This window comes from Biomphalaria glabrata, chromosome 6, assembly GCF_947242115.1.
Source record: "Biomphalaria glabrata chromosome 6, xgBioGlab47.1, whole genome shotgun sequence".
Classification (NCBI taxonomy): domain Eukaryota; kingdom Metazoa; phylum Mollusca; class Gastropoda; family Planorbidae; genus Biomphalaria; species Biomphalaria glabrata.
In genome coordinates, this window is record NC_074716.1 from 6,080,401 (window position 1) to 6,094,754 (window position 14,354).

Sequence of the window (14,354 nt, forward strand, 5' to 3'; positions counted from 1 at the left end):
CAAGTTCATTTCTTTACCGAAAAGAACATTTAATATGACTAATAAAGTCTATCCATGATCAAGTTCATTTCTTTACCGAAAAGAACATTTAATATGACTAATAAAGTCTATCCATGATCAAGTTCATTTCTTTACCGAAAAGAACATTTAATATGACTAATAAAGTCTATCCATGATTAAGTTCATTTCTTTACCGAAAAGAACATTTAATATGACTAATAAAGTCTATCCATGATCAAGTTCATTTCTTTACCGAAAAGAACATTTAATATGACTAATAAAGTCTATCCATGACGAAATATGTGACCTCAATCGAACTCTAAAAATAGATTTTCTAAGATTTCCCAGAATGTTTTAACTCGTAAGTGTATATAAGAGCGTTGCCATCTAGGGATCACACTACTTTGGATATGATGTAGAGCCAATTGTTTGGGCTGATAGATCTACGTGGATGTCTCCTCTATAGAACAGATAATGTTTTGTGGAAATTGTGTGCCTAAAACAGATTATATATTTTCTACTATAGAATTTTTTTAGTAAACATATGATGTGGTGGGATTCTCTGTACCGAAGTATTATCAGTTGTAATATTACATTAAAATTATTAAAACATAAACGTTTCTTGCATAATAGTATGTTGGTGTGACGAATGTAAAGTATTATAATACAGGACACCAAATATAATTGTTATATAAAATTAAGTACACCGCTGACGTGAAGTTACTGTTATATCTACTTGTTGAGAAAAATCTAAATGCTGATTATATTAAAAATTGCAGATGAATAAACTCCCTTGTTCTATAAATATATTTTTATTTCAATATAAAAATGATGGGGAGATTTAAAGACGAATTTTTACCACAGACGGGAGACTACTTTCCACTGACCTTCCAGTCTAAAGTCTGTAAATACCTGAGTTAATAACATGTAAACCTGTTATTATGACTACGATCTTTACGGGAGAAGTTGTAGTAGAACATGTCGAAATTACTCAATGAATAGCAGCTTAGTGTCAATAAATGCATGGATTGGATATATACATAAAATTTAAACTAGATTTGTTTTATGGTCATGCCACATTAAGGTAAACCTTTGGAGAGTTCTGAAGATTGATTATTAGTTGACTTTACAGTAAACTAATAAATGAAACTTCACTGATGGCTTAAGAACATTGATATGGATACAAATGTTGAATTTCGGCTTCTGTGAGTAAACGTTAGGCATGACTAGGACACAAGGCAAAGGCAATTGAGACTGTTTGGCCCTACCAGAGCTCGCAAAGACCCTTCTACAGACAACAATACCAGGGAAAAAAAAGAAAGGCAGACAAAAGAATCGATGGGAAGACAACATCTGTAAGAGGATGGGGGAGATGTAGGAATAGTCAAAGCTGTACACCCAGCAACATGATGACTGTGAATTCTAGTAAATGCAAAACGCTTAAAGATTAATTTTTTTTTTTACAGAAAGATTATATCGTACTGTCTTGCTAAGCAAATCTGTTTCTGAAAGACAAATTTCTTACTCTTGGATTCCCTCGTATCTCTCCAGTTTCTCTCTATCTCTCTCTCTATCTCTCCGAATCTCACTTTACGAACATTAGGCCTACATAGTTTGCTTAGCACAAATTAAATAAACAGGCCTGAAAAAATTATATTTTTTGTAATGGAACTTTCAATCAAATTTATTTCAGGTGATAACTAAAATGGATTGTTTTGAGGCTTCAGACGATGGTATTCCATAACTCTAAACAATGGATATTGATGTAGACGATGTATCTTTGTCCGCCATTTCTCAATCAGGTAAAATTTGGATTATTTTAAATTTTAAACAAAGATATGGCATACAGATGTGTAATGTGTACAATAATATAATCACACAAAACAGATTCAATAGTTTTAGTGATTATTTCAACAAAGTTGCAAACGTTTTAAAACATTTATCAGTAACACTGTGTTTGGAGAACATTCATCAATATCACTGTATTTGGGGAACATTCATCAGTAACACTGTGTTTGGGGAACATTCATCAGTAACACCGTGTTTGGGGAACATTCATAAGTAACACTGTGTTAGGGGGAACATTCATCAATAACACTGTGTTTGGGGAACATTCATCAATAACACTGTGTTGGGGAACATTAATCAATAACACTGTGTTTGGGGATTATTCCTCTGTAACACTGTCACAGTCTCAGTTGACATTGTCTGATCTAAAGTTCACGTCATGTTAAGAGGTTAAAAGACACGTGGAATTCCTGATGTAGAAAACAGGAAAAGTAGAATGAATAAAGTTGACTTCGAATTCAGTCAAGTCAGTAAGGTGGTATCCTTTAGACCGGGCGGTCAAGTAGTATATTTTGGTCCGGGACGGACAATAGCGACTTAGAAAAGTCGAGCAGTATTTACAGTTAAGAAGTATCTTGTAGGCAGTTGATGCCAGAGTTCTTTTTGAGACATGTACTTATAGTATTATTCTGGATTATTCTGCACAGTGTTACCCGCTGAGATGCGGACATGATTTGTAATATACTCTAGAGAGTTTAACGTATTTGGATATTTTTGATACCGCTGTTACGCGATAGGATTTTCTTGACTTGTAGCACTAACAAGAAGTGCAGTATTATTTATATTATTATCAAATAAACTTTATATTTGTCTGCTGAAACGGACTTAAGTCAATTTGTGGCATAGATTTTTGTCACGTGTCGAGATTACTCCAGGAAGCACGAACCCAGCATTCCACGACATTCGCATTCTTCAACACTACACCATTCAACATTTACCAACAATGTGTTTGGAGGAGCATTCATCAGTAACACAATATTTGGAAAACTTTCATCAATAACACTGTGTTCGGCGAGCATTTATCAGAAACACTGTATTTGGAGAACATTCCTCTGTAATACTGTGTTTGGGAACATTCCTCTGTAATACTGTGTTTGGGAACATTCCTCTGTAGTACTGTGTTTGGGAACATTCCTCTGTAGTACTGTGTTTGGGAACATTGCTCTGTAATACTGTGTTTGGAGAGCATTCATCAGTAACACAGTGTTTGGGGAACATTCATCAGTAACACTGTGTTTGGGGAACATTCATCAATAACACTGTGTTTGGGGAGCATTCATCAATAACACTATGTTTGGGGAACATTCATCAGTAACACTGTGTTTGGGGAACATTCATCAATAACACAGTGTTTGGGGAACATTCATCAATAACACTGTGTTTGGGGAACATTCATCAGTAACACAGTGTTTGGGGAACATTCATCAATAACACTGTGTTCGGGGAGCATTTTTCAGTAACACAATATTTGGGTAACATTCCTCTGTAATACTGTGTTTGGGGAGCATTCATAAGTAACACTGTGTTTGGGGAACATTCATCTGTAACACTGTGTTTGAGGAACATTAGTTAGTAACACAATACTTGGGGAACATTCCACTGTAATACTGTGTTTGGGGAACATTCATCAGTACACTGTGTTTGGGAACATTAGTTAGTAACACAATACTTGGGGAACATTCCACTGTAATACTGTGTTTGGGAACATTCATCAGTACACTGTGTTTGGGAACATTCATCAGTAACACTGTGTTTGGGGAGCATTCATCAGTAACACTGTGTTAGGGGAGTATTCATCAGTAACACTGTGTTTGGGGAATATTCATCAGTAATTGTGGTGATTATGTTTTGTATATAATATTGTAAACGGTAAGTCATAGCACCTTGGTTGTAAGACTGAAAGAATTCTATGTTTATTTATTATTTTTACTTTACTATTATTTCATTGGTCCATTAGTTGGGACAGAGTGACAGCCCTAGAGCTTTGTTATTGTTGACAGTCGGACCGGAGTTTTGTGATAGCAGAGTAGGAGCCATTATAAGGCAGTTCTGATAGTTAATGTATATTTAGGAGTTCAGTTTTGTTGGCGTTATCTACAGTTATAATTTATTCCTATTGCTTTATTAAACATTTCATATTTCTGATGCATCCCTGGTGTTTTCTTGAAGTATGGCATACGTAATGTATCCATGTCAAAGTCATAGGCTAGGAGTTCACAACAATCACAACAATGGTGGAGCAGCAAGTGTGTCAACAAGTTGACAGGTGAACTATTTCATCCCTATAGTACCACTAACGTGTCAAATCTTTGACATAAACTAGGAGATTTATTATCTATAATCTTCTGGCTAGCAGTAAGCTCTAATGACTTGAAATAAAGAGCTGGAAAATTAATTAACTCAGGGACTAAAACTCTTGTCCTAAAGTATAAGAACAAACCTACGTCCATAAAATGGCCGAAAAAGTATACGGTGACCTACTAAAACTTTACGAAACGGGAAAGAGTCTTGGATACCAGAGAGAAGAGCTAGATGAGTGGGTTACTAAAATCATAAGACAGAATGAGGAGAGAGATACTAGAATGGAAGAGAGGAAAGAAAGGGAGGAGGAAAGGAAAGAAAAGGCGAAAATAGAAGAACGAAAGATGGCAATGCAGGAAGAAGAGATGAGATTTAAATGGAAGCTAGAAGAAGACCAAGTAGCGGCCAAAATAAAAAGAGACGACGAGGAATCGAAAGCCAGAATCGCTGCAATTGAAAAAGAGAGTAAAGCAAAGGATGTTGAGGAGCAAGAAAATAGAGACAAGAAGAAAAGAAATACGCCCCAAACAAAAAGACATACATTCGTGGAAGGCACAGATAAGATGGATGCGTTTATCAACAGATTTGAAATGCTGATGAAACTTGAAAAAGAACCGCAACACGAATGGGCCATACAACTTCTCAGTCTGGTTGGAGGAAAGGCCCTCGATGCACTACAAGTCCTAAGCGATGATGAAGTAGCAAACTATGCCATCCTCAAGAAAACATTACTAGACTTCTATCAATACAGCGAGGACGACTACCGACAGAAGTTTCACGAGCTAAAACCACCATCAGACGGCAACATAAAGCAATTCGTTTCTGATGTGAAAATAACGTTCGAAAAATGGGTTCAAGCGTCTGGAATTGAAGAATCCTTCGAGAGTCTGAAGCAGTTTATCATCGTGGACAAAATCATATCAACAGCTGGGAAGCATCTGTTTGCTTTCCTACAAGAAAGAAAACCGAGAAGTGTGGAGACCGTTATGGAACTGTGTCAAACTTATGTAGCGGCACATCCGGGCGAAATACTACAAAAGGTTGAAAATAGTGAAGAAATCGAATTTGCCGCCGCATCAGTCTCTACAACAGCACGATTTACAAAGGAAGAAACAGCGCAACAACATAGTCCACCACAAAACAGAGATATACAAAGACAACTAAATGATTATAGACTAAATCAGTCACCGGCCCAGAGAAGTGAAGTGAGATGCTACAACTGTGGGAGAATGGGGCACATAGCGAAGTATTGTCGAGATGCCCGGAGAACAGAATACTACAAGAACGATGTTGTAGCCCATGTTGGAGGCTTGGCGGATAGCCTTTCACCGTACGTATGTCCAGCTATAGTAAATGGCTATCATACCCACGCCCTACGCGATACTGGGGCCACCAAATGTGTACTCTTAGCTAAACTTGTGAGACCTCACCAGTACACTAAGAGACAATGCAAAGTACAAGGTTTCGGAGGGCAAATAAAGAGCTACCCAACAGCTATAGTACACATTAACTCTCCGTATTTCAATAAAAAGGTTGAAGCTATAGTTGTTGAGAATGGTCCATTCGAAGTGGTGATAGGGAATGTACCAAAAAATAGAGTGACCCAGTGAGGCTCAGATCGACAGATGGAAACAATTTTTTAACTGGGAGCCAACACAAGAAGCTGATGACATCGACCAATCAGCAACAACTGAATTTCAAGGGAAACCACAAATGAGACAAGGCTACGATCCTAAAGACGTAGAACACCGTAGTCAAACAATTCCTTTAGAAACGATACAACAAGTTGAAGGCAGACAACAAAAACTAAAACCAGAACAAGAAAGTTATGATCATGTTGGCAGTAACGAAAATAAGGAAGATTTATTTGTGCACAAGACGGCCATAGTTAAAAGCAACCCAAGAAAATACCCCACAAGTGTTACAGAAGGCGAAAAAACGGAATTTGACGTCGTCGAAGAAGAGAAACGAAAGGAAACAGCAAACGTAACTGGTCCAGGTGGTTCTATTGTGCAGGGCAGTAGAGATTCTGCTGGCCAAAGTAGCTGTAGGACGAGTGGATGGTATCTATGGTACAGAGAAAATGGCAATGGAGGAAGGCGGCAGTACCCAGAGAACCGAGGAGAATTCCAGCCTCAAAGATACCAAGGCTATCAAGGACGTAGACCTTGTTACAGACGCAACAGATATTATGGCAGCCCACCAGTCAACAGATATTATGGCAACCCACCAGTCAACAGATATTATGGCAACCCACCAGTCAACAGATATTATGGCAGCCCACCAGTCAACAGATATTATGGCAGCCCACCAGTCAACAGATATTATGGCAGCCCACCAGTCAACAGATATTATGGCAGCCCACCAGTCAACAGATATTATGGCAGCCCACCAGTCAACAGATATTATGGCAACCCACCAGTCAACAGATATTATGGCAACCCACCAGTCAACAGATATTATGGCAACCCACCAGTCAACAGATATTATGGCAGCCCACCAGTCAACAGATATTATGGCAGCCCACCAGCCAACAGATATTATGGCAGCCCACCAGTCAACAGATATTATGGCAACCCACCAGTCAACAGATATTATGGCAGCCCACCAGCCAACAGATATTATGGCAGCCCACCAGTCAACAGATATTATGGCAGCCCACCAGTCAACAGATATTATGGCAGCCCACCAGTCAACAGATATTATGGCAGCCCACCAGTCAACAGATATTATGGCAGCCCACCAGCCAACAGATATTATGGCAGCCCACCAGTCAACAGATATTATGGCAGCCCACCAGTCAACAGATATTATGGCAGCCCACCAGCCAACAGATATTATGGCAGCCCACCAGTCAACAGATATTATGGCAGCCCACCAGTCAACAGAGACCACAGAGAGAAACGTTTTACAACTATGTTCCAAGGGCAGCGCACGCTCTAGTAGTGTAATGAATTTTTTGATTGACAGTGGTGGCGAAATTGAAGGCTGACCTGATCCTAGAATGTGCATGTATTTTGAAGCTACACATGTGTAGAGCTACTAGTATAGTTGGACTAAATTTCCTCAAGGTCAAGGTCAAAGAGAGAGTTACAATCATACTGTAGGTGACTGTGTGTGTGTGGAGACTACTTTCAGTTCCTGTGAATGAAAAAAACAAAACAAAGTGAACATACCCGTATCGAAATGTTAGGCAGAATATTTTACTAAGTGACCTTTGATCTAGCGACCAGAAGGAAACAACTGTGCGTTAGTATGAGACAATGTGAATCTGTCTGTACCAGTCACAAGTTCGATGTGTATAGAGACATTGTTGCTTATCAACTGGCAGTACTTTCTCGTATTGACTTTGAGTCACTCTTGATGAAGACGATGTGCATCAAGTTTGAAAACAGCAACAGAGCAGATTGTTAACAGTTCCTCTCTCTCCCCCCCCCCCCAACTACATTTGATCAGATTGTAGAGCATTGTCAACATTTACCCCGCTACATCTAATCCTTTTGTGTGGGAAGAACGTGTTTTGAAACCTGAGCGTATGCGACTATGTATTTCTGGTTAGTGCCTACACCACCAACAGAAAGATGCTATCTACACTTGTCACTGTTAACATCAACGTTACCATCAGAGAATACAGAAACAGTGAAGAAACAAGGTGACGTCTGACAGTACAAGTCTTTTGGTGGGGCAGCTTACCACCATAACACCCTCAGAACAATTGACCCCACCTTGTAGAAATAGAGAGACCATTACACATTGACTTTCGTTATTGAGCTTCATAGCTGGAGACCTTAGAAAGAACTGTAAATAACATAGCGAGAATGATGTTGAAGTTGTTGAATTGTTCAATGTACTTAGAGGCGACCTAACTATAGACTAAATGTATTCTACTCTAATGTTAAATGTAAAGCAATGAATGTGCTAATTCCTTTTCTCTTAGATTGCCACCAATCCTATCGACATGAGTACATGAGTACTTAATGACCAGTTTTGAGTAGTTTCAACAGATGATGTGTAGTTAGTGAAAGAAATTAGTTGAATTTGTGAACAAAGAGAGTTCATTGAGGAAGGTAGAGATGTTAACTTGTAAATTTTGTGTGGTTCTGTCTTTTTTTTTCTTTTTCCAATTTGGTTTTGAGTTCAATGCCATTGAGGGTAGAGTGTATCTGCGTATTTTTGTGTGTGCACTCTTTCTTTACCTGATACTGAAATCTAAGCTAGTAACTTTTACGCTATTAATAAGTTATATTAATAGCTTATTTTGGTAAGGGGGGAATGTGGTGATTATGTTTTGTATATAATATTGTAAACGGTAAGTCATAGCACCTTGGTTGTAAGACTGAAAGAATTCTATGTTTATTTATTATTTTTACTTTACTATTATTTCATTGGTCCATTAGTTGGGACAGAGTGACAGCCCTAGAGCTTTGTTATTGTTGACAGTCGGACCGGAGTTCTGTGATAGCAGAGTAGGAGCCATTATAAGGCAGTTCTGATAGTTAATGTATATTTAGGAATTCAGTTTTGTTGGCGTTATCTACAGTTATAATTTATTCCTATTGCTTTATTAAACATTTCATATTTCTGATGCATCCCTGGTGTTTTCTTGACGTATTGCATACGTAATGTATCCATGTCAAAGTCATAGGCTAGGAGTTCACAACAATTACTGTGTTTGGGGAATATTCATCTGCTTATGTGACCCACGCTCAACGCGGCTGTCATGTGGACAGCATAAGGACCAACCGCCTTCAATTTTCCCCAACTAATGTCAGGTACCCATTTGAGTTGGGTGGACTCAGATCCCGAAATTCTTCATCTCGATTCAAACCCGGTACCCCTCGGTTTCAAGCCAAACAAGTCATCCTTTTAATTAAGAATCTGATGACTTTTCGTAAGAGATATATTAATCTCCTATCGATTGATGAATTAAAAAATGTGATATGTTCACCCCGCCTCATTCCCTCTCCCCACAAAAAAAAAATTCCTGGTCAAGCGAATGTATATATCTACTCAGAGTATATAAAATTCGAGTGATTGGCCTACAGATCCACATTTACAAGTCGGGGCGCAAAATGTCCAGGATTAAAATATTTGCTATTATTTAGATAAATGGCTTAAAAGCTAAGCATAATCTATCAGTTCATAATAAATTACGACATGACATTTTACTGAACTATTTCAATTTTCAGATATACTGATTGAGTCAGGATTTCCAGATAATGAGTTATGCCTTGAAAATCACCAATACACAGCTATGAGGGAAATGTGTGTCCACAATTTGCCCCTAGAATTTCAAGATCAGAATTTTCTTTTATTTCTCATAATGGCACGTATCCTCACGTGCAAAATTATTGTCCGGGGCATATCACAGCATCGGCCTCAGAGTTTCGCTCTGGATCGACGCATTGGGGACATGGAGCGTGTAGGTACTGGAAGCCTAATAGACGTAAGCAGATGTGGGCTTCACAGACAATGGGAATTGCTGCAACTAGCTGGTCTGAATTGTGATAGGAGAGACTTATTCACCCTTTCTATACTTACCAGTAGACATTTGGTGTACGACACGGACGAAGCACTACACACCACTGTGCAGTTCTTCCATTTTTTCAATCATGTTCCAGCCACGGAAATAACTGGACGCGACATTCGGCCTTTTCCTGACGGAGATGATCAGACGTGTCTTTTAATTTGTAAGGGTGTACAGCCTGGTCTGATAGAGGAACTGAAGGATATACAGGACAAGCTTCTGGGGCTGGAGAACTCTATACCAAACATTATAAAAGCGAGATTGTCCAATCAGACATTCCTAGTGAGTTATCCCCACGGAGAACAGCAGATGATGTGTCAGGGATGGTGTCAAGAAAGAGAAGACAACAATGCGGACGCTGGTAAGTAGAAATATTAATTTTAATAAGAACTTAGTAATACGCTTGATTAATTGCGATAAAGTTTGTAATAATTATAATTATAATTTATTATTATTATTATTATACTTTCATAATTATAACTTTTTTTTATCTAAATTATGTTGACAATGGGCATATTATTATTGTTGTAACTTGAACTGCCTTTATAGCATTAGTTCTTTTTGGAAAGTCATGTTCCCCTTTCAGACCTTGTGATCTATAAGGCAGATGATGTAAAGGTCATCTGTTTCTGTGGCATACGGATAACGAGTGTGTCATGACGCCAGCACAATGACCATCCGCCTTTACTTTTCCCCAACTAATGTCAGGTAACCATTAGAGCTGAGTGGACTCCCGAATTTAGAAATCCCAGTCTTCACCAGGACTCGCACCCGGGACTCCCGTTCAGAAGCCAAGCGCTTTACAGCTCAGCCACCTCCCGTCCGCATTTTGGTTAGTAAAATAAAATTGTTAAATTGTCTATGCGTATGTAAAAGGCCCTCAGGGACCTTAAGTAACGAGAAGGGGTAGCAGAGTACAGACGGCCCAGTTCTTTTCAGGAACGCAATATTGTTCAGTATGGGTCTCTACAATTAAATTATTGTTAGCCAGTATTTCGCGACATTTAACAAACAGGAATTAGGGACCAGATGTGTGGACATCGTTTCGACCATATCTAATGCCCAGGCATTCATCACATTTCTATACGAGATTATCTATCGTCATCGCTTCACGACTGAAAGGGGGCCATACATTTATAACACACACATTTAATAAACTACCTGGCAACTTGCAATTGAATTTGAGAGTTGATAGAGAGCCAGATGTAGCAGAATGTAGCAGCTGCATGTAGGCGACAATGATAAGTGAATAGCATGGTGTCTCACTGAACTAAACGTCATTGGTTTGCATCCTTTTTTGGCCTACTATTAATTAGTACGTCCCCGTTCTTTCGCTATATGGATTTATTCGTTGATTAGGATTATATGTTAAATTTAATAGTTACACAGATGGTTAGTGATATTTAGATATTAAAAAGGCTTTTCTTTCATTAAAAATGTAAGACTTAAGTTTCCAGCAATAGTTATAAGCTTGAATGATGAGTTGTTGTTTTGTTGTTGTTTTTTTAATAACGTAATGTAACATTTGATTTTGATTCATTCTTGCACACAGGAGATAGACCCCGTAAATGTCTAGAACATCAAGTCTGCACATGTCCAGGGAGTCTCGGTGCACCAATGATAACCTTTAGGAATCTTCAAAACCCATCAGGCTCAAATTACAAAATGGACATATGGCTCCATCTTGGAAGAAATTTGGAGACAGGCTTTAAAGTGTCACACGTAAAATAATGTCCATAGTTGTAATTTGTCTTCAATTCTCATTAGTGATTTTTGTAAATAAATGTGGATTATAGCCTACAAGAAAGGAGATTAAATGCAATGTACGTACAAATAGGCGGTACAGTGGCTTAAGGGTAAAGCGCTTGGCTTAAGAAACGGAGGTCCCAGTTTCAAATCTCGGTGAATACTGGGATTTTTTATTTCAGGATCTTTAGGGCACCTCTGAATCAACCTAGTTGTTATGGGTACCTAACATTAGTTGGGGAAAAGTAAAAGTCGTTGTGCTGGCCACATAACATACTCGTTAACCGCACACCACACAAAGAGTTAACCTTTGCATCATCTGCTTTAATAGATCGCAAGTTTGAAGACGGGAATTCTTACGTCCAAATATATGTCAAATAATGTTTACACTATGTACACATTCTAACTAAAATGACAAGATTTTGTGCGATGTGTTACAGTCTTTCATTGTTTTAATGACTCAACAGCACAGGAGTACTAGTAGTTCTTCCTATACTGCCTACCTATATACTGGATGGCTGCCTGGTCGTGCGGTTTGCGCGCTGGACTGTCGTTCGGATTTATCAATGGTTTCGGGTTCAAACCCTGACCGCTCCCATCCCCCGTCGTCCTGCGGGAGGTTTGGACTATCTTATCTTATCTTATATAATACAGACGTTACTTCAAAAAAGAAGATGATTACGTCCTACGCTAGGAAGACTAGGAAGTAAATTCTCTTCAACTCTGAAGGAACATCCGAAACGTGTTAAACATTTTACAAACATATACTGTTATCCCTTCAGCGATTGTGTAGCTCATCTTTCATTAAACAGAAACAGTTTTTAAAAGGGGGAAAAGGCGATATTATTTTTGTGTGGAATGTCTGTCCGTCCGTCCGAACTGTGTAACTACGAACATATCTTGAAAACCAAAATCCTGTATGACTTTTTAAATTGATATTGTGTATAAGTTGTCAATGCAATGCAATCCATTTTTTATAACATTTAACTGTACGATTTCAGAGGTGTCACCTGTGAGGCTACAAAATAATTAACATGCAGGATCTGACCCCCTTTGCATCATATGTCTCCGCCCATAGGTCAAAAAAGTGTAATAGGGAAACAGTTGTAGATCTATGTGCACATTGTATTGTATGCAACTAGTTTCGATATATATGGTAGCCGAATTCTCTATATGAAACTTTAAAGATTATAATGTTCCTATATTGTATTATTTAGAGAATTCCGGTGGTTTAAAGTTGTTGTTTTTTTAATTGCTTATTGCTTAATATGTTATATAAATATTTATAGCACAACGCAATGCATTTTCATATCATGCAGAGTTATTTATGTCGTTGCAAATTATGAGAAACTTTGGTAAAGAACAAAGCAGCAGCCCATTGAAGTAGATATCCTTCAGAGACGCTGGAGATGGAGAGGTCACACCCTTTGCAATCCTGCATCCAACATTCCAAGACAACCCCTTCACCAGAAACCCCAAAGGAAAGAGGAAGAGGGGACGGTTCACTAATACATTGTGTCGCGATTTGGAAGCAGATGCCAAGAAGATGGGCGAGACGTGGGGACAGTTGGAGAGACTCGCCCAGAACCGAGACGCCTGGGTGAAGCTGGTTGGTAACGTATGCCCCAGACGGAGAACAGGAAGAGATGATGATGAAATTACGTCTTTTTTCTGTTTGAGAATTTAAACATAATAATTCATCTGCATCGAAGACGTAATCACAGGCATAATAGACATAAAGAAAAGTTCTGAAAATAACCTTATAGTTTATGTTTTAGATTTAATTATATTATTTTTGTTAATTTCATAGAAATTTTGAATAAAAAAAATTTAACCAGCAGGTAAATGTAACATTTACACATTCATTGTATGCATTATTTTTTATTGGGGGCGGCCATATTCCAAAGGGATACTACTTATACTCACGTTACTTTCTCAATGCCAATTAGAGTAACATCCCCTAAAATTTCTTCAGCCGAGAAAATGTGTCGGCAGTGCATCTAATGTAAAACTTTGTTTCCTGTGATTTTAGGATTAGCTTTTTAACATTCTTTAGTAATTTAAGTAATTTAAATAAAAATATAAATTTGTGTAGCTTGTTTGTATGTTTCTTTTAGACAATATTTATGAATGATTGTGACTGTGGTTTTGAGTTCTTGTTGTAGCATAGAAAATAGTTTACTTTAAGAAAAAAAAGGTGTAAGTATTTCTGTGTTATTGTTTTCAATGTAGATAAATCTAGGTTTGTAAGGTAACATGTCCTGACAGCCATGAACTGAGTTACACACATCTTTTTCAGTCTCAGGAAACATTATGTATAAAGGCTTTGTCTACGTTGTGGCTCTAGGGTAACGGCTTGGCTTCCGAAAGAATGGTCTCGTGTTTGAGTCTCTTTGAAGACTAGGATTTTTAATTTCGGGATTTCCAGGACGCACGTGGGTCCACCCAGCTCTAATGGGTGATTACCTGATATTAGTTTGGGAAGAATAGGGCGGTTGGCCGTTGTACTGATCACATGACACCCTCGCACACCCATATGCCATAGAAACATAGGATCTATACATCATCTGCCTTAAAGATAATCAGGATTGAAGGGGCTACTTCATTTCATTTTAGTTTTCATAAATCTAAGGCAGACAACTCAACGAAAGAAGGTAATAACAGACGATGTATTTGTTTAAAGCTATAAAATACAATTTTAGACATGGATTTCAGCTATCAAATCACAGGGAGTCTTAAGTTCCACCAGTCCTTTTTTACCTAAACACTAGTACAGACCACCGTCACACTTCCCAGTGTCACCCCAGTTCCTCAATTCAGTTCTCTGGTAACTCGAAGGACGGCTCTTAGCACCAGACAGTTGACTCCCATAACCTAAAGATCACTTCAGCCGGATCTAAACCAATCCTTCCTCTTGAATCAATATGTCTTT

General features: G+C 38.3%; 1 protein-coding gene across 5 annotated transcripts; it reads left to right on the top strand.

The window, feature by feature from the left end:
- The first annotated feature begins 408 nt into the window (after positions 1–408).
- LOC106050225 (uncharacterized) lies at positions 409–13,470 on the top strand. 5 transcript variants are annotated; one of them, XR_008778681.1, is made up of 5 exons: positions 415–1,425; positions 1,694–1,802; positions 8,087–8,216; positions 9,339–10,037; positions 11,229–13,470. XR_008778681.1 is itself a non-coding variant. In XM_056033896.1 (4 exons), exons 2-4 carry the CDS (start codon positions 1,754–1,756, stop codon positions 11,405–11,407), a joined length of 927 nt encoding a protein of 308 aa, XP_055889871.1. In that variant the 5' UTR covers positions 409–1,425; positions 1,694–1,753; the 3' UTR covers positions 11,408–13,470. The 5 variants fall into 5 exon arrangements, 4 of the variants coding, with proteins under 4 accessions (XP_055889871.1, XP_055889872.1, XP_055889870.1 ...); XM_056033896.1 differs by lacking the exon at positions 8,087–8,216 and having other exon boundaries at positions 409–1,425; XM_056033897.1 differs by lacking the exon at positions 8,087–8,216 and having other exon boundaries at positions 415–584.
- Positions 13,471–14,354: the final 884 nt, after the last annotated feature.

What these genes read in the sequence shown, in the direction of transcription:
- LOC106050225 (XM_056033896.1), top strand. Translation starts at nt 1,754, where the DNA reads ATGGATATTGATGTAGACGATGTATCTTTGTCCGCCATTTCTCAATCA. An exon ending in GTCCGCCATTTCTCAATCAG is followed by an intron (nt 1,803 to 9,338) that starts GTAAAATTTGGA and finishes TTCAATTTTCAG; the next exon opens with ATATACTGATTGAGTCAGGA. An exon ending in AGACAACAATGCGGACGCTG is followed by an intron (nt 10,038 to 11,228) that starts GTAAGTAGAAAT and finishes TCTTGCACACAG; the next exon opens with GAGATAGACCCCGTAAATGT.